The sequence below is a fragment of the Eptesicus fuscus genome, chromosome 7, assembly GCF_027574615.1.
Source record: "Eptesicus fuscus isolate TK198812 chromosome 7, DD_ASM_mEF_20220401, whole genome shotgun sequence".
NCBI lineage: Eukaryota > Metazoa > Chordata > Mammalia > Chiroptera > Vespertilionidae > Eptesicus > Eptesicus fuscus.
The window spans coordinates 23,140,939-23,164,444 of NC_072479.1; the positions used below are offsets into that span (position 1 = coordinate 23,140,939).

Consider the following 23,506-nt stretch of genomic DNA (forward strand, 5'->3'; position numbering starts at 1 on the left):
TTTGAACATCTGGTATCAATTGTCATCATAAAGCATACAAATTATTGTGTTATGTTTATAAATTACTCATGCAAAGAAAGCTACCAGCTTGAGTTCCTCAGTGTTGACATTGATTTATCTATCACTCCTGTTTAATGCAAACTATTCATAAGTTATTATCAATTAAATATTTATGCATGTTAATATTTTATGATTAGGAAAGTTTGAAAAATGAAAGCATTAGCAAGACTTGTTCTGGGACTTGTCATCTTTGATGCTGCTGTGACTGCTCCAACGTTAGAGCCCATCAACTATGACTCAGAAACTTACGATGCCACCTTGGAAGACCTGGATGATTTATACAACTATGAAAACATACCTATTGGCCAAGCTGAGGTACTTTTAAAAGCATTGTATTAGGAATTATTGGGGATTGTTTTCTTCAAATAGATTTTTGTTTATTTATAAATGAGATGTTCTGTCTTAATGATTTCATATGAACTTTTTCTCCAGAACATGTTCAATGTTAGAGATTAACATTGAAATACTCTTTTGTTTTATTACAGTTCACTTTATTTCCTCTATATCTTCTCACAAAATTGGGCAAGAAAAAAGAGTTATTAAGTTAGAACAGAAAAAAAAAGTAGGGGAAGAAGCCATAGGCAGTTAGGAAAAGTAAAAATAATACATATGCAATGATAAAGAACTTTAGGGTGTTTTCTGTAAAGGAAAGAAAATGTTAGATTGTAGTAAATTTGGAAGTAAAAAGAATATAAAAGACAATAGTTTGGGACAGGACAGTATTCCAAGAGCAAATGTGCTTTCCTAAATGACTGATTATCTCTCGGCAGTAATGTAGGCATTGGCAAGGTTACGGCCCACATTTTATAAATTTGATATGATATGTTCCTAATTAAATATTAGGCTTTTTACGAACTAAAGAATACAGATTAATTTTTCTGAGTCAGAAAACAAACAGACCTTGAAATGCTGGAGTATAATTAATGCACTACATTGACAAAAACTAATTACATATAAATAAACCAAAAGGGAAATTACATCATCATTACAAGATCATAAGATATTTTGGGCAATTGTTCAAATGTAAATCTTTCTTACAATAATGATTTAGAATAACTAAGGAAAATTAAATATTTAGACAAAAGCATATATTTATATTGTATGGAACTTAATTAGATACATTTTTATTAAGATATAAACATTCTCATTATTATTTATGTTGGCTTATGAAATACAAGAATCAGAATTTCACCATACAATAGCAATACAATAGTTTTCATGTCTTCTCCCCTTACCCTATTTTTCTCTCCCTATCATTTTCTCTTTTGTCTTCTTCTTCTTTTCTTTTCTTTTTCTTTTTTTTTTTTTTGTACCACCCCTACACTCTCTCTCTCACTTCTTTACTTTTCAGAAAAGTTTTAGGCTTAACAGCAGATCACTTTTCTTCTGCACATTGGACATGACTCTATTTTCTAAGTCTTTATTTTTTTAATATGTTTTTATTGATTTCAGAGAGGAAGGGGAGAGGGAGACAGAGAGAAAAAAAAAAAAAAACATCAATGATGAGAAATAATCATCTATTGGCTGCCTCCCGCATGCCCCCTACTAGGGATTGAGCTGCAACCTGGTCATGTGCTCTGACCTGGAATCAACCTGTGATATCCTGGTTCATGAATTGAAACTCACCCACTGAGCCACACCTTCTTGGCTCTAAGTGTTAATACTCACTGTTTGATTCATTTTTTCTGTATGGCTTTGTTATGTTAAGGAAATTTTCTGTTGAGAATTTATGGTCATTAATAACCAATCTTGCTGTCTGTGATCCCTCTATATCTCTAACTTAATGCATCAGTGTAGAGTCTAAGAAATTTTTCTAGTTCTTAATTCATCTACTCTGCTCCTTTTTCCCATCTTCCATAAATATTAAAAATGTACATATATCAGTGCATATCTGCAACTGTCTAACAAATTAAATATTTCAATGTAAACTTATTTGACATTTATCCAAAAAGTATTTTTTATAAGATCAAAGAACTTTGGTGAATATCATAAGTGAATCCTCTATTCTGAGTAGGGCTGGGGAGTGGATTCAAGGGACAGCTTATTCCTTTCAGACCAAATGCCCAATGGGAAAAAAAAAATGTTACTTGAAACCAAGGCTGCTTTGGGCAAAATGTGGCATCAATGAGCTTTATCTGCAGACTTCTTTTAAGCCATTTCTTGCTGTCAAGATGCATTTTGCTGCTTAGGTGGCCCTACACATTCTCATGAGATTCTCAAATTGTTCCTGCTACCAAATAAAATAAGCTAATAAATATATCTATTAAAAACTAGAGGCCCAGTGCATGAAATTCGTGCACAGGAGGTGGTGTCCCTTAGCCCTGCCTGCACCCTCTCCCATCTGGGACATCCCTCTCACAATCCAGGACCGCTGGCTCCTAACTACTTGCCTGTCTGCCTGCCTGATTGCCCCTAACCACCTCTGCCAGCCTGATGGCCCCCAACTGACCTCCCCTGCCCTCATGATGGCCCCCAACTGCCCTGCCCTGCTGGCCTAATGGCCCCAACTGCCCTCCCCTGCTGGCTTGCTCTTCCTCAGCCCCACCACCGTGGCTTTGTCTGGAAGGAAGTCAGACATCTGGAAGATGGCTGGTCACCTGGTCTAATTAGAATATTACCCTTTTATTAGTATAGATGATTTAATATACAACCTTTCCTCAAGAATTTTTTATTCTGGAACAACCTTCCTTCAAGGTACCAAAAATGTGACTTCGTATCCTTATATACTCCAGTCCTTACCTCATGCAAGCATCCGTGATTTTCACATAGGCCTCTCTAAACTCAGAATCCTAACCACTGAGGGCTCCAGAGAGCCATTAGTAATCCCTTTGGTTGATTGAAATATATAATTATCCACGATTTAACAATTTTTGTGGTAAAGTCACGTTAGAAAACCAATTTGTAGATAGTTGATATATATATAGATATACATATATATCTATATCTATCTATCTATCTATCTATCTATCTATCTATCTATATATGCATGTGCTATGGTAATATAACACATTTAAAGACATAAGCTATACATAATTTTTTTAAAATACAAGGTTTGTCCAGCAACAAAAATCAATCATGCCCTAACCGGTTTGGCTCAGTGGATAGAGCATCGGCCTGTGGACTGAGGGGTCCCAGGTTCGATTCTGGTCAAGGGCAATTCTATCAAAATACTCTTGGTTGTGGGCACATCCTCAGTAGGGGGTGTGCAGGAGGCAGCTGATAGATGTTTCTCTCATCAATGTTTCCAACTCTCTATCCCTTTCCTTTCCTCTCTGTGAAAAATCAATAAAATATATTTAAAAAATCAATCAAACCATTCATCCACCAGCTATGGTAAAAAGTCCAAAAAATATATAACAAATAAGATAACATGAGGAACAAAATTCCAAAGAACTTTAGCTTATACATTAACAAATTATAAATATACATTGCTTTACAAACAAACAAAGAACTGGTATATAATTCGTCATCAGAAGATATGAAAAAAGTCAATAGACCCAGTTGTGTGAATGGATTCTAAACTATGGGTACTCATGACATTAACTTCTTGAATGTAGTCTTTGAAATTCATACTCTGGTGACTCCTGGTAAGATTATTTATCTCATCTTTAAAATTAAGGGCAGTTGTTCCCCATGTTCTTGATCCTATGTGACACTTTTTGAATAAACACTGGTAATATACCCAAATGTGATACAGTTGATGGAAAAATTGATGGTAAATAAAGCACCTGGGAAATGGTGGGATCAGATTATTCACACTTTGTCCTCAATGCCAAGACTATGGTTCTGCCTATTTTAGCCTAACATTAATTTTATCTGTAGAAAGGACAAGTTATATTCTAAAACTAAATTTATGAGACAACTGACCAAATGCTTCCAATGCCAGTTTCTTTCTTATACATTCTGAGACTTGGCTCCTTAGGCCAATAAAATAGACCTTTTGTTCCAGGTTTTAAATGATTAATCCTTAAGGCTTTTGACATATGTGATAAGCAGAATTCTATGATGTCCCTTAAATGGCCCATCCCTGGTGTGTCCACACCCTCTATAATTTTTAACATCATGAATTTGTTTGTAGATCACTCTGGTAATTAGGTTATGTTTATAATATCCTTTAAAAAGGTGATTATCTTGGTCAGCCAGACCTAAACTCATGAGTCCTTTAAATCAGTGTCTTAAAGTTAAGAACAAAATTTGAAGCATGAGAGAAATTCATTACAAGGGAAACTATTGCAGGCTTTAAAGATAGATGGTCCACACAGCATGGAATGCAGAAGTCTCTAGATGCTGAGAGAAGCTGACAGCCAGCAAGCTTAGAGGGACCTTAGTCCTATAGATGCATGAAACCCCGAGCTCCACATGAAGTCACAGACCTGGCCACCACCATAATTTTGACCTTGTGAAACCCTGAAGAGAGAATCCAGTCAAGCCAGCTCTGGATTTCTGACCCAGAGAATTAAAAAATGGGTATAGTTTTAAGCTGCTCAGTTTGTAGAATTTATTTATGCAGCAATAGAAAACTAATAAAGATGCAATAATTAATTTCTTCTGAAAACAAAATTTGAATTTACTGCTTCAAGGATTGAGTTTGTGAGTTCAATGGTTTAACTGGTCAATAAGCCAAACCTGAGCTTTTATCTTAATTAATGTTATAAATAAGATATAGTTATAAGCCATAAGATGAAATATAGATTATTTTTTGCTTTCTGATAAATAATAATTAATCCTGATTGAGCTCTTATAATGTGTCAGGTACTGTTCTAGGCATTTCACATGCATTATCTCCTTAACTTCTCACAACAAAACTATGAAGCACTATTATTATTTCCAATGAATAGATAAAGATATAGAGACAAAGAGCAAGAAAGTAACTTGAATAAGATTGTACAGGTATACAATCGAAATGATGTTATCTCCTCATATCAGAAAATAATCTTTAGCAGATTAATAAAGGATTGTATTACCACCCTCCATTTTCTACCATTTTCCAAATTGTTCTTTTGACTTGATATGGTTTTAGTTTAATTGAATGTCAAGTGCTCCAACACTCCTAAAAGAGAAAGAAAACCAGTCTTTTATGGATGAGTACTGTGAACTACAAGTAACCTTTACTTCTAATAATTATTTAACTCACTATTATCTAATTACTATAAAAAGAATGGCTTACAACTCACTACTTCAAAGAATAATTGTGAATAGCTAATCTCCAACATATATCTAAGTTAAATGTATATTATTTTATTATACTTACATATATAATAGCATATATACAGGGTAGGGCAAAAACAGATTTACATTTGTTCATATGGAAAATAATACAACAATTAATAAATAATAACACAAGGATAAATTCTGTGTTTCATGTACTCACAACTGTAAACCTACTTTTGCCCTACCCTGTATATATTACATATTTGGTGGTCTAGGATCCAAGGAAAATTTTGTTATTAGCCTTAAGGAGTTCATCAGAAAACTATATAGTTTAAGATTTAGTATTCTTTGAGTGGTTTAAATTGAGATTGTGTTTTTGACCAAGGTAGGTATTTGGCATTTCCATGTTCATGTATATTTTGGGGGTTATAGATTGTTCATGCCTCTGAAGTATAAGAAAAACATTATTCCTGTCCATTAATAACTTATTTTACCCAGAAAAGGTCTCAGTGACTCTGATGAAGGAATTAAACTTCCATTCCTGCAGTAAAATTTCCTTGGCTCCATTCAGACAATTGGACTCTGCTCACCTATACTGCTCACTTATTCTATATTATTTTAGTTTTCTACAATTACTTTTACTTAATTGTGTCCCTGAATTTTCAAGAAACATCAAGAATGTTATACTGCAGCCCTAGCCAGTTTGGCTCAGTGGATAGAAATTCAACCTGCAGACTGAAGGGTCCCAGGTTTGATTCTGGTCAAAGGAATGTACCTCAATTGCAGGCTCCAGGCCCTGATTGGGGGCATGCGGGAAGTAACCAATCAATGTGTCTATCTCACGTGGGTGTTTGTCTCTGTCTTTCCCTCTCCCTTCCACTCTCTCTAAAAATCAATGGAAAAAATATTCTCAGGTGAGGATTTAAAAAAAAAACAGAGAGAATGTTATGGAGTCCATGGAGCACACTTGATAGCATTTTTTGTAAGTCTGCAGAGGGCATTGTCAATGACACCACACAGTGCTCTTCATGAGGATGTGGAGGACAAATTTCTCTCAGGCCTCAGTGTAAGAGGAGCTGCAACTTTAAGGAATTTTTCTTTTTCTTTTCTGTACTCTACATCTTGTAACTTAGTGTTGTTGTCATTTTGCTCAGAATCCTGGAGCTTGATTTTGGCCTCATTCTTCCCTGACTTCATATTACTTCCCCCCAACTTTCTTCTCCTGTGATCCTTATCTCCACATATAAATTTTGGAGGTAGATATGGAATGAGATAAGGTATGCATTCATAAATCAGCAAACATAGTTAATAAAACACATCCTATCTAATAAAAGAGTAATATGCAAATTAACCATCACCTGCTACACCCACAAGCCATGCCCACCAGCCAATCAGGAGCGAGTATGCAAATTAATCCAACCAAGATGGCTGCAGCCATGGAGCAAACAGGAGGCTTGGGTTGCCCCTGGAGATGGAGGAAGCCAATCTTTCCACACACCCTGGCCAGCCCAGGCCTCCACTCAAGGCTACAAAGTTTCAATTATAGAAGATAAATAAATCCCAGGTACCAGGGCCTCAGCTTGGGTCGCCGGGGGGCGTGGCCGGCCTGCAAACCACCACAGGTCCCTCGCCCAGGCTGCCCCATGCCCCAAAGGAACCCCCACCCTGATCCAGGACACCCTTCAGGGCAAACCAGCTGGCCCCCACCGATGCACCAGACCTCTATTCTATCTAATAAAAGAGTAATATGCAAATTTACCATCATTCCAACACACAAGATGACTGGCCCCATGTGGACACAAGATGGCCAGCAGGGGAGGGCAGTTGGGAGGCACCAGGCCTGCAAGGGAGGGCAGTTGGGAGGCACCAGGCCTGCAAGGGAGGGCAGTTGGGGGCGATCAAGTCTGCAGGGGAGGGCAGTTAGGGGTGACCAGGCTGGCAAAGGAGGGAAGTTGGGGGTGACCAGGCCTGCAGGGAAGGGCAGTTGGGGGGGACCCAGGCCTGCAGGGGAGGGCAGTTAGGGGCAAACAGGCTGGCAGGGGAGCAGGTAAGCATCAATCAGGCTTGCAGGGGAGTGGTTAGGGGGTGATCAGGCTGGCAGGCAGAAATGGTTAGGGTCAATCAGGAAGGCAGGCAGGTGAGCAGTTGGGAGCCAGCAGTCCTGGATTGTGAGAGGGATGTCCGACTGCCCGTTTAGGTTGGATCCTACCGAGATCGCGCCTAAACAGGCAGTTGGACATCCCTCGAGAGGTCCCAGATTGGAGAGGGTGCAGGCTGGGCTGAGGGACACACACTCCCATGCACGAATTTCATGCACCGGGCCTCTAGATAGTAATAATTGACCAATTTTTCTCTCTTAGAGAAAATAAGTAGATAGTTTAAAATCATCCTTATAAAGAAACCTTCTGTTGAAATAAATTCAGCTTGAAAATATCATTTATAGATGAAGAGGTTATAGGCTTCATCAAAAGAATTAAAAGCAAATTTAATAGAGTTGTAGGAATCAGAGAGAGCTCAGTGAAGGCAGCTGCATCAATTAACAAATGCATTGATTACTTTCCTCTTGTCATCAAGATAATATGGTGCCATGCAAAATAATTTCATGATATAATGTTGATACCCAGTAACACCAGAAATTACTAAGGTAGGCTCAAATTAATTTTTGACTACTTATAGAAATCAATGTCTAGTTTATATAATGACATATAAAAAACATCAAGGTAGTTATGATACAAACTCCAGGACACCCATCCACCCAAAGAGCCAAAGAATAGTTCCTGTGACATCTGTTTCCTTCATTTAATCCCTTTTGGAAATTCACCAGCAAGCTTGGGGATTGCACTTCAACAAAACTGTAAGTATTCTTAGGTTTTCGTGTAAGACTTGCTGTAGCGTGGATAGCTGTGATTGGTGAGTTAACCATCTGCGTCTACCAGTTACACCAAGACTGTAACAGCATTTTTACTTTCTGTACAACAAAGAAGCTTTGTAAAGAAAATCTTAACATTTTGAAAAATAAATAAATAAAAAGGATTCATTTTGGATAATTTATACAATATGTTTCAAAGTTTTAAACATGTGGTTTGCATATAAAACATCTCTTACTGGAAGAAGTAACTTGTTAAAGTTTTAATCAACCTGAATTAAATATGATTTTTAGGATATTGTGAAAAAAAAGCTAATCTTTCTCCTCATCCTTCTTCATGAAAGAGGCTCTGGAGAACGGGAGGGAAGAATTTTACTGATGAGCTTTCAATATGTTGTCTGATTGATTTTCCATATGTTTCTGTTAAAAACAGTGATAAACCATTTGATTCTTAGTTTAAGCTATTTGAAAAGCTTAAAAAAAGAGAGAGAACCTTAAGAAAAAAGGGAAGCACAGAATATACAATTATGTAAGATCAGAAAAAAAAGAACACTGATAGAATTTGCCAGTGACATGTTTGTGTTTGAAGTTGTATAACACATTATTTATGAGGCCACAAACCTAAGTTAAATCTCATTACTATCCCTTAAAATAAGACATGATTATTACTATTACTGTTATTATTTTTATGAGCAACCGAGGATCAGAATTTTGCCCAAGGTTATTCAGCTAGTAAGTTTCAGAGCAAAATTTAAACCAGATTATTTTCATGCCAGACCAGAGAGACTTTGGCACTAAACACCTCCATTACTTTTCTGCTTCTTCTCTTTAATCTTTAATTTTGTTAGCTGTGTCTCATATTGAGGTTTCTTTTCTTTGAAATTAAGTAATTTGATTATTAGGAATCAGAAAAACAAGAATTTTCTAGTGATTACAATGAACATAATATCTAAGCAACTCTCTTAGCTGTCAAAGTATTTAAGGGAGAGAGAGGTAAAATGATCCTTCTGAACTGAAAGCTGCTTTGTCAGGAATATGGGGACTGAGCAATCTTTGCCAAACTCATTTCTTCCTCATCCATTTTCAAGATAAAATAGAAAATAAGATACAGCTTTCATTGCCAGTGTTCATGGTCACATTCCTTTAGATAATTAATATGGACCACTTAAATTAATTTGAGCACTGGACTTACGTTTAAAGCAAAATTCCATTGGACTTAACATATCTGCATGCTAGTGTGTAAAACCCATAAGGATATTCTCCAGTAACCCAGGATGAACAGTTTGGAACCCTTCAATATGTTTGGAAAACAATCATTGACATAATGGTGACAACACAGAATAGCTTCATGATTTATTTTCAACTGGTGGGACAATTTGGGAGAAAGAGAACTTTTAAATTCTGTTTTGTTTAACAAAAATTTTAGTCTATGCTAGAGTAAAAATCCAGATAACATTCTGGATTTAAAATGCTTTAAAGAGAGAGAGAGAGAGAGAGAGAGAGAGGCTTAAAATTTAAATATTATCTGTTAAAGAACTGGACTTACTGATTAGGAATTTACTGGCACAGTGGGTTACTAAACTAAGTAAATAAATAGATAAGAACAATTTCTTTCCAGTCTGGTTTTGCCTGGGCAGTTAAACCATTCATGCACATACACTGCAAAGATGGGGAAAGAAACCACTGGCTTTGGGTTTGCTCATGTATGTATCCATTCTATACTTGGGAGGCAGTTTTTCACAGTATGTGACATGGATTCTGGAGTCAGACTCCCTTTGTGTGAGTCCTAGGTTGGTCACAGCAACTGTGTGGCTTCAGGCAGTCGTATAATCCTCCTGAGCCTCAGCTTCCTATCTATAATATATCTAGTGAACATGAAATAAGAAACTGGTTCACGGTTTAACTTATAGCCTGGCACATAGCAGATATTTAATAAATGTTAGCTTTACCATTAGATCACTTATTCAATCAACAGCCACTGAGGCTAATCCACTGGTGCCCAAGAAAGTCTTCATGGAAGGGATAGGCTTTGAGCTGGAATGAAGGCTAACTCCATTGGGCATGGGTTCACTTTAGATCCACTTACCAATCTTTTGCTGAGAATGAAGAGTAGGGGCAGGTAAATAAGACCAAGTTCCTCCTTGTCCCTCAGCACCTCCCAGTCTAGCTAGCCACCTTATAAACGCACTATTCCCATACATTAGAGGAAGTAAAAAATGTAAACAAGATCTTTAGTTACCTATTGGGACATAAGTTTTCTATGAGTTCCATTACAAAATACACATACATATGCTGAGAAAGTATGTCCTTAAATTTGGCATCAGTCACAGTTCTTACAGCAAATCTGAGATATAATTTACTACGTCCATTTACTCATGTGTTTATCCACCACCTTTTTTGAACAATATTTAAAGCTACTTATAGAAATAAGTGCTACAATGTGTACAAAAATATATAAACATATAAAATAAATATAAACATATAAAATAAATATATAAACATATGAAATAAATATAAATCTGAATAAATATAGATAACATATCTACATACAATAATACTACATTGTATAAAATATATAACATAGATTTTATTGCATTATATTCTCCATAATAATATATCTTATATTATTTATTATTAATTATTTCTTATACTAGATTATGATATAAAAATATAAATTAAGAAAATGAGGCAAGTTAAAAATAAGAGTTTGGAATATACCATAATATGAAACCAAGAGTCAGTAACATATACTATTTTGTGTTATGACACATATAAATACGTGTGCTATTAAAGTTTTTCTAAGAAATAAATATTAGGTTTTAAGGGACCAGATACATGCTCCTCCTAAACCCTAATTAAATTCAGAATCAGCTGAGAGACAGAAATGGGGCTCAGACAAATGAGTTCAAAGTATCCTCCTTATATTACTGATAAAATCTAGACTGAAATGTATGACTTAGGTCCGAAGCAACTATGAGATTCCTAATACAAAACTCCAGAAATAGACTAGGTAACTGGTCACAGAAAAGGTCACTCAATCACAGGCCTCAGAACAGCGTCTGATTCAGTAAATGTTAGTGCATGACTAGAGGGGCAAACAGAAAGCATGCTCTCAACAGGCAGGCAACTACCCGAATAGGGAGGATGCACTGCCTAGGCCTATTCTTTCACTCACCCAGTCATTCTTCCTTTTCCAGGAAGGGTGAGTAAAAGAGCCAACAGAAGATGCACCCACCTCCCAGGAGGGTCTCCTTTTAAGCCATCAGGCTTAACCATGATATTCAATACAGCTCTCACCTTCAAGAGAGAAAATCAACCTGTTTATTGGACAGTCATGCTCATACCTTCCTGAGATCTACCCCCATGCCAACTACCACTCTTACATATCCTCTGGCAGTCCGTAGATTTTGATTGCAGAAGTCTCTGATATGGATCTGAGAGCATCAATGAATTTATCCCAAAAACCTCTCAGTTCCTGAGATTAACCTTTCACTCTCAGTTCTTTGCTTTGTCTCAAATTATATCAAGCCACATTATTTAGTAACAAAGCTTATGAGAAGTTCTGCAAGGAAATTAAATGCTAAGTAACTATACTCCAATAATACAATTCCAGAAACATAATGATGACACAAATTTATATATAACTCCCTTACTTCAATGAAGTTTTTGAGGAAAGATAAAAGACTACAGATTAACATCTCTTACAAATTAAAGTCAAAACTTGTTCAACTCTAAAGAGATTGCAGTATAAATTCAGAATTGCTTGCCTTGTGATTTAAAAGTCCAAAGAATATGCAGTCCAAACACCACTTCCCCATTTGCTTTTGCTTCATCTCAGCTAGACAGATCCTTAGTGCTTGGGTCAAGCTGGATTTTTTTTTAATAACTGCAGTCTGAGTGGACTTTTCCAGATACAAATGTACTTTCTTCAGGGGCACATACATTATTAGTTCATTGCAAAGTCTCCTATGACCTTGATATTTAAAGAGAATGAAGCATTTATTGCACATATATTATTATCCCAACACTGACCTTAACCCCCATCAAATTTAAAGAACAAATTAACTTGAATCTCTATAATAGTTATTCTAGGCAAAAGTAGAGCCCCAAAATCAATACATAGTGCTGCTAGAGACCCAAGAAGAGACTTGGTGGAAACTGAGGCTATAACCTCATCCAGATGTTGGTCAGCTTATGTTCATTGTTTCTAGTCTTTAAACTTTGAGCTCAAACACAATTTGGAGAACTTTCCCATCAGGAGTTCAATTATGGCACTGTTTTCCCATTGTTAGAGGAGTCGTTCTCAAAGTGTGATACCTGAACTGGCAACATCTGCATCACCTGGGAGATGGTCAGGAATGCAAATTCTCAGATCCCACTCCAGACCTAATGAATCTGAAACTCTAGAGGAGGGGCCAGCATTTGGGGGATTAAACAAACCCTCTGCTCATTCTGATGCACTTAGGATACAAGCAACACTGAATTAAGAAACCACATGGCTTTCATCGCAGGGTAGCACTGGAGATATTCCTGTTTTCTAGCACAGTTTTTAAACATACAGTGGCAGCAGGCCCAGTCACCAGGTCCATTTGAAGCTTCTTTCTGGTTTTATTTTCTGCATCCCCAAAACCCATTTTTTCTGCAGCCCTGGGTTTCTGGCACCTGATGCAGCATGGACTTTGTGTCTGTCAAGTGACAGGCTCTCTTGGGACCAAGAATTTTCAGTGTTTGGGGGTGGGGGTTCTGCAGCCTGGAAGCGATTTGCCCCTCTGGCTTCCACCTTTGCTTCCTGCTATGGAATTCACAAAATTCACCTCCCAGGGAGTTTCTACGCTTCCCCGTGGTATTTTTCAGCTGAAGAATCAACCTCAGCAGATTCCTGAACTGACACTGATGTTGATGTTTCTGAAGCCTGTGGCCCTTGGGATCTTAATGAAAAACAATCCTTCTTCCATATTCCCATCAAGACTTAACATTTCACCGCTCCAAAACTTAATTAGCATTTGTCTCTGACATCCTAGTCTGCAGAATAAATTTCCCCTCTAGTGTGGTGGTTCTCAACCTTGGCCATATATTTGAATCACTTCTAGAGTTTTTAAAAATCCTAATGTCTGGGCCACACCCAGACTATTGAAATCAGAATCTCTGGGGCTGAGTCCAGTTTTACTGTTTGACTTTGCTCAGCTATTCTTTCAGTGTGAGTCATTTACTATTTTTGTTTAACCAGTTTAATATGCTTTTCTTTTGAAAAATATGTTTATTGTTGGTAGCATAACAGATGTCCCCCATTTGTCCAGCTCCTAACCCCCACTCCCAAGCCTTCCCTACACTATCGTCTGTGCCCTTGGGCTTTTCAATGTGGTCCATTTACTTCTCTAGTACTGTGTGCTGAATGAGTGCCTTCTCTTCTCTTTCTGGTCCGGACTTTTGTTTTTCTAACATAGTCCTCTAGATTTTGTCTTGTAGCATGTTTTACGGAGTCAGATAAAAAAATTAATAAATTATAAATTTGCCAAAAGTAACATTGTTCAAGGAAATTTTAGAAAATATTCATTTTTTCTGAGTTATATAATCTCCTATTATACTAATTTTCAACCCAGGATTAGACTTGACCTGTCATTGTCCTGCCTAGCCCTTCTATAATATGCCTAATTTTCCCTGGATCTTTCCGAATTCCACAGACTTCTTATTCTGACACTCCTAAGGCAAGTTATAGAGTTTGCTATGAACAGGGAGGCTTACACTGTGTTTGTTAAGGTCCACACACACAAACATTGAGATCATTAAAAAATAATTGCTTGGTAATGTCGCTAACCATCGGATTGTACAATATAAGATACAGATAGGTGGTCCTAAAGGTTAATCACAGTGACGTCATGCCAACCTCACACTCAATGTGGTCTTTAAAGAGGTAAATGGTATAAAAGCAAATATACATTTTTCACATACAACACATATGAGAAGAACAAAGAAAATATATCTAAAATATGTTGCAGCTAGGTCAGATATTTTTGTAAGTGTGTTTTCTTTTTTTGGAGTTATCAAAACTCTGATTAAAGACATACATATGAAAAAGAAATAAAATCCAGGATGATTAGATAAAAATCCTCTACTATAACTATATGGAATCTAAAACATATATAGAATGGAGATTCAAGGGGATAAATTCCTTTTGGTATTTAAAGAAGAAAGGAATATCATAGAGTCTAATAATTCTTCTCCTATTGGCAGAATGATTCCTATCATGCTAATGAGTGCAAAAATAGATGATAGGCAACAAATATGGATATTTTTAAAGAATAGTTTATTGATTTTTAGAGAGAGAAGAAGGGAGAGGGAGAGAGAGAAACATCAATGTGAAAGTGCAACATTTATGGGCTGCCTCCTGCATCCCCCCTACTGGGGATTCAGCTCACAACCTTGCCACGTGCCTTCACCAAGAATTGAAACCTTCGGTGCACGGGACAACGCCTAACCAACAAAGTCACACTGGCCAGGGCAAATTTAAAGATTTTGATCCTTAGAAATCAGCCCTTCCTTTGCCTTATGCTATTATAGAGCTGATTTGCCTAGAGTAATTTGCCCTGGCTCTATATCATCAACAATCTTTTGTTTGTAAATTTATTGTTGACACTAATACAGATGTCCCCCAATCCCCCCCCTATCTTTACCCACCTCCACCCAGCCCCCCCACCCCCAGCCCCCACTCCCCAGCTATCACCACACTGCTGTCTGTGTCTATGGGTTATGCATATACATTGTTTGGTTAATCTCTTCACCTTCCTTCATCCAGTCCCCCCACCCTCTCCCCTCTGACATCTATCAGTGTGTTCCATGCCTCTTGTTCCATTTGTGCATCAGCTTTTTATGTTCATTAGATCCCATGTATAAATACGATCATACGGTAAGGTAATTGTCTTTCTCTGTCTGACATAATACTCTCCAGGCCCATCCATGCTGTCACAAAGGGTAAGAGCTCCTTCTTTTAGTTAGGTTCCCAAGAAAGCGCAGAGACTATAGAGAATATATCGGTGGCAATGAGAGGGTTCAGGTAGGCACTCTAGCTTAATACACTCTTTTAAATTTGTTTAAAATAATCTGCCTCTGAGAGATCAAGTCAGGCTTCTAGGGTTGTAAAATTTTGCAAGGTTTTACTGCTGATACTGAGCAGTAGAAAAAAATTTAATGCTAATGCAATAATTATCTCTTTCAAAGGCAATTGGCTATAAGTTGGTCCTCCCTGGGATAACCTCTATAAATGCACATTTTTCTTTTTCTTTTTTAAAAATATATTTTATTGATTTTTTACAGAGAGGAAGGGAGAGAGATAGAGAGTTAGAAACATCGATCAGCTGCCTCCTGCACACCCCCTACTGGGGATGTGCCCGCAACCAAGGTACATGCCCTTGACCAGAATCTAACCTGGGACCCTTCAGTCTGCAGGCTGACGCTCTATCCACTGAGCCAAACTGGTTTCGGCTAAATGCACGTTTTTCTATGATAATATATACATCATCATCATCATCATCATCATCTTTATCATCAGTGAATAGCAGTTTTATGCAGAGAATTTCTGCATATTAAAAGGCATGGTTTATTATATTTTGTGACTCAATAAAGGCTGTGTTAGAAGGAACAATTTAGTTTGTGTTAGGATAAAAAAGATAAAAACTTTTTTAAAAAGTAATACAAAATTACTCCATCATAAAATAAAGAGCTAGAGCTTGGAAGGATCAAATTTTTTTGTTTTTCAGTCCAACTGCTTTGTTTCAATTACTGTGATGGACTCCCCACCCTTCTCCCCTTCTCATGAGATTGCTGATTTCAGCCTACACTAAATTGTCCTTCTGGCATCCTTACATGGGGAACAAGGGCAGTAAGGGTAAAGGGAACATGAACTGACTCAGCTTTTAGATAATGTTGCTACAACCTTTGCCAAAGTTTCTCACAATATTATTTGGGAAAATTCAATTAGAACTAGATGATACATTTGTGAAAATTGGATAGTGAAAACCCATTAAGTTTCTGGAGACTAAGGGGATAATGATGAATGGAGTCCTGCATAAACTGGGATAAAACTGACATGGAAAATCTTTCGGAGAACTAAGAATCGTTTTGGCAACAAAAATAGAGAAAATAAATATGTGAACAACAACAAAAAAGTGCTGAGGTTGCAGAAGAAACAGCCTAGAGAGGGTATGACTACATGAAACCTTCAGATTATCAGCTATTGTTACTTCTGCATTAATTTTTTACTTAAACATTGCATTAAATACAATGAAGCATTACCATCTAAAGTTATGAATTCATGAAGAATAACGATACATTAGGATATGTATTTACAAAAACTAAAAGAGCATTTATATTTTTTCATAAATCTATATATATAATATTCTAGCAAATCAATATCAAATGTTATGATTTTATTCTACTTTGATTTAAACAGAAAATCACAAATTTTGGTATTTGGCCTGAGACATTTATTAATTATATAGATTTATTAATTTTGACTTAATTTAATAAAATACTGGTATTCAAAAGTAAAGAAGTTCAAATATGGTGAATTTACTCAAATTTGGTGTTACAATATTTCAGGAAGTACTACACCAAGAAACCAAGATAAAAGAACAATTGCTTGCAAAGGAGAGATCAGAGAGAATATGAGAGACACACAAAAAAAAGTACTTTTTTTTTTCTAATGTTAATGGCATCTGCTAGGTAAATAGTAAAAATTATTCTCTCACTATAATTAGAAAATGGTTAAGAAAACAAAATTTGAGAAGGTCTATATTAGGGCAAATTACATTAGCAGCTGTAACAAACAACTCCAAAATCCCAATGGCTTGACACAATAAAAATTGACATCTCGCTGACAGGACTGTCCAGTGCAGGTCAATAGGTTTACTGTCCTCCCAGTGGTTATGCAGGAATTCAAACTTCTTTCATGCTACAACGTCCCCATCTTCACTTTAAGATTGTAGGTTCACAGTGGTATCTTTTGTTGACAGACTGAGGGGAGGGAAAGAATGTAAGGAAAGTATACTTGCTCCTTTCTGATTAGGACCCTATGTGGCACGTTACTTCCTCTCCTGTTCCATTGGCCAGAACTAACCACATGACCCAATCTAGACTCAAAGAAAGTGGAAAATATATGTTAGCTGAATCCCCAGGAGGAAAATGAAACAGTTGGGTGAGTGAATGCATGGAATTGTCTCAGCCATCATGATTCAACAGGCTGAAGTTTCATTCTGACATAATATTTCTCACAAAAGCGAGAGAAAATTATAATAAATGCTGCTTGAATTCTACAACCCACCTCCATTAATGTTATGTGATGTTTTCATACTTGTCAGTTTCAGGGGAAGGTTGATTGACTGCCAGGTGCTCCCACGGGCTACATGGCCCTGGTACAGTCGTCAGCCTTCGGGTTCAGCAACTGAAGGTTCAGCCTTCAGGTTCATCCGTGATCAGCGATGATCAGATCAGACTGTAGGTTGATAAATTATATCTGGCAAAAACCCTATGAGGCTTAAAATATGAAAATATAGCCCATTAATGAGTTTATAATGTGAATAGTCATTTCCCATTAAGGGTAATGCTCACTTCCCTTATCCAGAGCTTCTTTCGCATAATAAAAAGCTAAATTATTCAGAGGAATTTTATTTGGCTGAGTACAGAAGCAAAATTAAGGAAGTGAAGTAGTCCTGTGGCAGGATTGATTAGATTCAAACTGTAATCTTAACTGCTTAGAAGCTGTGTGACCTCAGGCAATTTCTTTAGTTCTTCCATCTCTCGTCTTCCACTTACAAATATATCAAACGTGCACAGTTATTGCACTTCTACATAGAGTTGTTCTGAGAGTGACATTAGAATAAATAAAAAGAGCATAGTTTTTCATATACAGTGAGTATTTAATCCATGACAATTATTTTCAGCTAACTCATGATAACAGCAAGTGAAATCTCTTTTCTCCATGTCAGATATGACCTCTTTAGTGATTATATTGTTTATGTTCAACATATTTAATATTTCTCTCTAGCATGTTAGCCACAACAACAAACTCTTTCCCTAAACTGAATTTTCATAGGCTTCCATCTTCTTCAATTTCCTTTTTCTTTCTTTAGCTGCATTATCATCACTAAGAGTCGGAGTCAAGAAGCTTGCCCAAGGGCTTGGGAGTAATGGTCTCTTCTCATTGTACATTTTAAAGATCAGTTTTGCATCATTAGAACAACCTAAAATTACTTTAATTTGGAGTGTGAGAACCTTACCATGACTCTGTCCTTGACCCTGTTTCATATGCTAAAATCTGCATTTTTCCTATTCTAATAAAAGCAATTATATCTTTATTTTTCAATGAATATCAATAAGTCAACTAGGATCTCAGTGTATATATGCTTTCACTTTCTCTTTCCGTAAAGATTTGCCATGCTGTCTTTATTCCCAAATTATATACAAGCAAAGAAAAGATTAATAAAAATTCCCCCACCTCTGCCTACATTGGCATGTTAAGTCAAAATTATAGGAAGTGTAGCTGAGGTAAAGAGCATAGGAAAAATGATAAGGGTAACCTTAGTATCAGGACTAGCTGATCTCTTATAGTTAACAAGTACTCAGCAGGATCATTACATTCTATAAATCTAGGGAGCACCAAACACAGAATAACAAAGGAATTGTGCCTCTCAGAATTGTGTAACGGAGTAGCTCTGACTCTAGGTACATAATTTCACCTTTCCCTCAAATATAGACCACACCCAACCAATATTTTTGGATCAGCAGTAGATTTCAAACCAATTTCACCGAATGAAGTCAAAGCACATCTCCTTTAGTTTCCATTCACAACATGTTTGTACTTACAATGAAGGCCCATTGGCAGACATGAAGATGTCTGAGCCATAACTAATCTCTTTTCATACCTGCTCTCCCATGCAAAGTTAAAATATTTTGTACTCTGATATCCAAAACACCCTTTAAAGTATCAAAAATTGTCATTGTTTACCTTTACTGACTCAGCCTACTAATTGCTAGACACACTGGGATAGGAGCTGGGAATGTAATGGTAAAATATATATATATATTTACCCTGTATTCCCATATACAACATCAAAATCTGTATCACTTATCTTTTGTTATGTAACAAAAGAAGAAGAAAAATATGAAAAATAAAATGGCAATAAATTTATATCTATCAACAATTGAATCTAAAAGTCTAAGTAAATGAATGAACAAGGAATCAAGTGAACAAAATAAACTGATGAATAAAATAGAACCAGAGGCATGGAAACATGGAACAGAATGACAAATCTTGCAGGGAACAGAAAGGGAGTCGAAAAGAGATTAACCAAAGAACTTATATGCATATAGGCATTACCTATGGGCATATATTGAACCAAGTGGAAGGGGACAATGAGGGGTTGGAGGATATCTGTAATACTCTCAACAATAAAGATTTAAAATATTTTAAAAAGGAGGGTTTTAAGCATGGGCTGACACTAATTTTGTCTTTTTCAGAGTTTATTCTCACTTCAGTGTGAATGTATACTGAAGGAAATCCCAACTTCCTGTGGGATCGTTGCTGTATTCTCTGCAAGAGAGCATAATAACATAGATTATGGTGGTGGTAGTAGACAGAGAGAAAGAATGATATTGATTGAATGACAGGTAAAATGGACAGTTGATCATAACTTAAGTGTAACACTTGCTATAGACTTGTTTGATTAAATAATTATAAAGAGAAGCAATCCTTCCATCATTTACAAATTCAGTTTTTCCTTCACTGATCTTTTCCTTCATACATGAAGGTAGGAACTGAATCTGAGTAACTTGAATCCTCTCATAGCATTCTTTCCATCACACATATATTACATTTTTATTAAGTTCCGCATTGGAAACTTAACTGTAGATTAAGTGCTAAAATAAAAAAATATCAAAATACCCCAAAATAAAATACATTAAGTTTTATTAGTTCCAACACAAGGCCTAATGGTAGCAGATGGTTTGTGATCATCTTAAACAGGAGTGGTCAGCATGTTCAACAAGAAGTCTGTCCTGAAGGCATTCCTTGGCAAACGAGGCAATCAGGAGGAAATGTGACCGCTATTTCTGAACACCATTTTTTCATATTTTACTCTGAAATGAAGGCAAATAAATTTAGTAAACTTAATGGTAGCAATGTAGTTATATAAATCATTTAGGTGTACTTTCTGATAATGAACAAATGGATTTGGTTAAGATTATTTTTAACCAAATGTTATTATCACTTAAAATGATGCTGAGTACTTTTATAGGAAGATTCTTCTGTGGAAAACTCTGCTGATAGTGGGGGAATGAAAGTTTCAACTTTTCTGCAGTATTATTAACAACAACGCAAATATTATTATAAAAATCCTTTATTTCTCAGGTAGCAGAAACTTTGAGACACTTCAGGGTCATTTCAGTCCTCTTTACCCTAAGAAATATTGAGGTGCTGGCTTGCTTACATAGAGTCAAGGCTGCACATGGTATGGAGACTGAGGCAGGCCTAAGGATGCCTTTTGGCACTATTATCTTTTCAGGCTGACATGGACCTAATTTGAGAGGTTAGACCTCACTATACCCATGTCACTCTCTGTGGACTAAGCATTTGTCATCTCTAGTATAGGTAGATTCTTTCATGAACATGAAATGTACCCCTAAGCATAGTCTATCAGAACATAAATTATCTACAGATCTAAGATATACAAGTACAGTAATGACTAAGCTCAACATCATATGTAGGAGTGACCCTTTATATTCTGCTTTTAAACTTTAGGGAAATATAATGAAAAAATAAAAAAGTCAATTCAGTAGGAAGCAAATCAGGGTAAAATAGGAGGTATAAAAAGGAATGGAGAAAATCTAAGAAAAATGGATATTTATATCAGATGCTCAGTTATAAATGTTTGCATTTGTGTGTTACCGATTGTAGCTTGAGAAAAAAAGGCAGGGGTGTATTCTGGACATTTGTGTTTATTCCCAAATTTAAGGTTCTGCAGCATAAGCATAAAAGTCTGCCACAGGGAGAGCTTTTTGTATTAATGCCTCATTTCCTTGCCTCACACTCATGTCACCTTATGAAAATTGGTGGGAGAGGCAACAAAGACAGAATGGCTGAATCACTTCTATGCAGTAGTGACAATAATGTTCTCCAGGCACAGTGCTTTGCATGTATAGTTCTGCTATTTTGCTGAACCAAAAAGGCATTCCTTTTCTTTGCTCTTAAAAAGTTGTTCAACATTCCCATTTTAATAGCAAGTAAGCATGAACAAAACAGTTTCTGATAAACACAAAAGCTGTTTCGCCTCATGATAGTGGATGACAAGTGAGATCTTACAGCTTCACATCAAATCAGTGGAAAAACAATTATCCATTAAAAATACGCGCGAACGTTTTTCCTATAAAGCCAAGGATTCAAGGCAGCGTGTCTGGAATGTGTCTCTCCCCTTAGGCTGCCTCCATCCCATGAAACATCTGTCTCAATTTCCGCTCTTCTTGGAGCCTCCTTTTGGTCTCTCTGCATATCCATTCCTTCTGCGTCTGCCTCATTCTGGCCCTGCAGATGGAGCCCGTCTGTCTCGCTGCTTAAAGAAATGTACCAAATCTTCTCAAGTGGAGACTTATGGCCATTATATCTTCATGCATGGCTTCCTAATGCACCAAATGCAGTAGAATTTGCTTTTGGTTTGATTTCATGCTCTAAATATATTAAAGTAAGCATTAATACATCATTGATTCTTCTCAGCAAGATCTCTAGAATTAAGCATAGAGCTGTGGATTAGATATATTCTGGACAAGCAAACTTTTTATATTGTACTCAGTAAGTACTTGTTGGTTGTATATTATGCCTTGAGGTATAACGATATATGCCCTAACTGAGAATGTACCATCTAGTCAGCTTGGAGAGGCAGAGAAAGAATGGAGCCACTGTAGCACAGTTTAGGAAGGGCTGAAAGGAAGAGACTCTGCAGAAGCCCAGAGGGAGGCACACTTCAGAAATGTGCACTGACAAAAGAAAGTTTAGGTGATGGTTTTTAAAAAATAATTTTCTTTTGTGGAGCAATATATTCAAATTTATCAAAAATAACATTGAGCCTTAACCGGTTTGGCTCAGTGGATAGAGCGTCGGCCTGCGAAATGAAAGGTCCCAGGTTCGATTCCGGTCAAGGGCATGTACCTTGGTTGCGGGCACATCCCCAGTGGGGGGTGTGCAGGAGGCAGCTGGTCGATGTTTCTCTCTCATCAATGTTTCTGACTCTCTATCCCTCTCTCTTCCTCTCTGTAAAAAAAACCAATAAAATATATTTTTAAAAAAATTAAAAAATAACATTGAATAAGTGTATCTTTAAAATGTTATTGTTGCGCTGGCCTGTGTTTTTGAGTGGTTGGAGCATTGACCCGCAAACTGAGGGGTCATGGGTTGGATTCCTTGATAAGGGAGCATACTTGGGTTGCTGGTTCAATACCCAGCACTGGCCGAGGCACTTGCCTACCTTCCACTCTCTCTCTCTCTCTAAAAAAAAAAAAAAAAAAAAGGAAAAAAATATCCTCAAGTGAAGATGAACAAAAATAAAATAAACTGTTAATTGTTATCTAAAATATTCATAAAATATCTGCCCTAATTATGTACATATTTTACACAGGGAAGTAATAGCTTGCATATCATTTTGACATTAAATAAATTAGAAAGTAATTTGTGTGAGTTTTTTTGTTTTTGTTTGTTTTTGCTTATTTAATGAAAACAAATAAAGAAGGGTGGAAAGGATCAAGAGGCCATGTCAGCCTGCTAAAGGAAAAGTCTGTGTGTTTTTTTCTGGGGATGCCATGGGGAAACTAGGCCCCTGTGGGTGAATCTGACATGTTGCCAAACAATTGTTTTGAACAAAATTCCTGCCCAAGGTCACAAGGTCATCAGGAAGGTAGATATTTATTAATACAAATGACATTGAGACAAGGAAAGGGAGTTGAGAGTAAGGGGTTATTCTAAATGCAAACAGTGGTCTTAGACGCAATAGCATTACTTATAATATACATGTAAGAAGAGAAAAGCAAGTTTAATCTAAAATATAATCCCTGAAAAATTAGAGTGTTTTTTAAATGCCTTTTATTGTCAAAACTCTCAAAAAGGTCAATTTTAACATCCCCAAATATCATTGATAATGCTTGTTATTCAAAGTAATATTGAAAATATATAAGAAATGGCATATCATCAAATCATATAGTCTCCATATATTGTAATTTAGTAGGAAGAATACTTCTCAGTAAAATACAATTGGAAGAAGTATAAGTTGTTGCAAAGAAACAGAATATTTGAATCCAGGGACTGAAGATTGAAAGGACTGAAATATATGCCGCAATTTTTTATTGATTATTATCCTCAAGGGAAGCAGAATTAGGGTGGCAGGGTGAAGGGGA

The 23,506-nt window shown here is 36.5% G+C and overlaps 1 protein-coding gene across 1 annotated transcript in view; it reads left to right on the top strand.

Moving 5' to 3' along the window:
* Positions 1 to 210: 210 nt before the first annotated feature.
* Positions 211 to 23,506, top strand: part of EPYC (epiphycan) — a 39,904-nt gene continuing 16,608 nt past the window's right edge. Inside the window, exon 1 of the mRNA XM_008143775.3 lies at positions 211 to 375. Coding sequence (XP_008141997.1) covers positions 211 to 375 — 165 coding nt within the window. The remainder of the gene's footprint in view (positions 376 to 23,506) is intronic.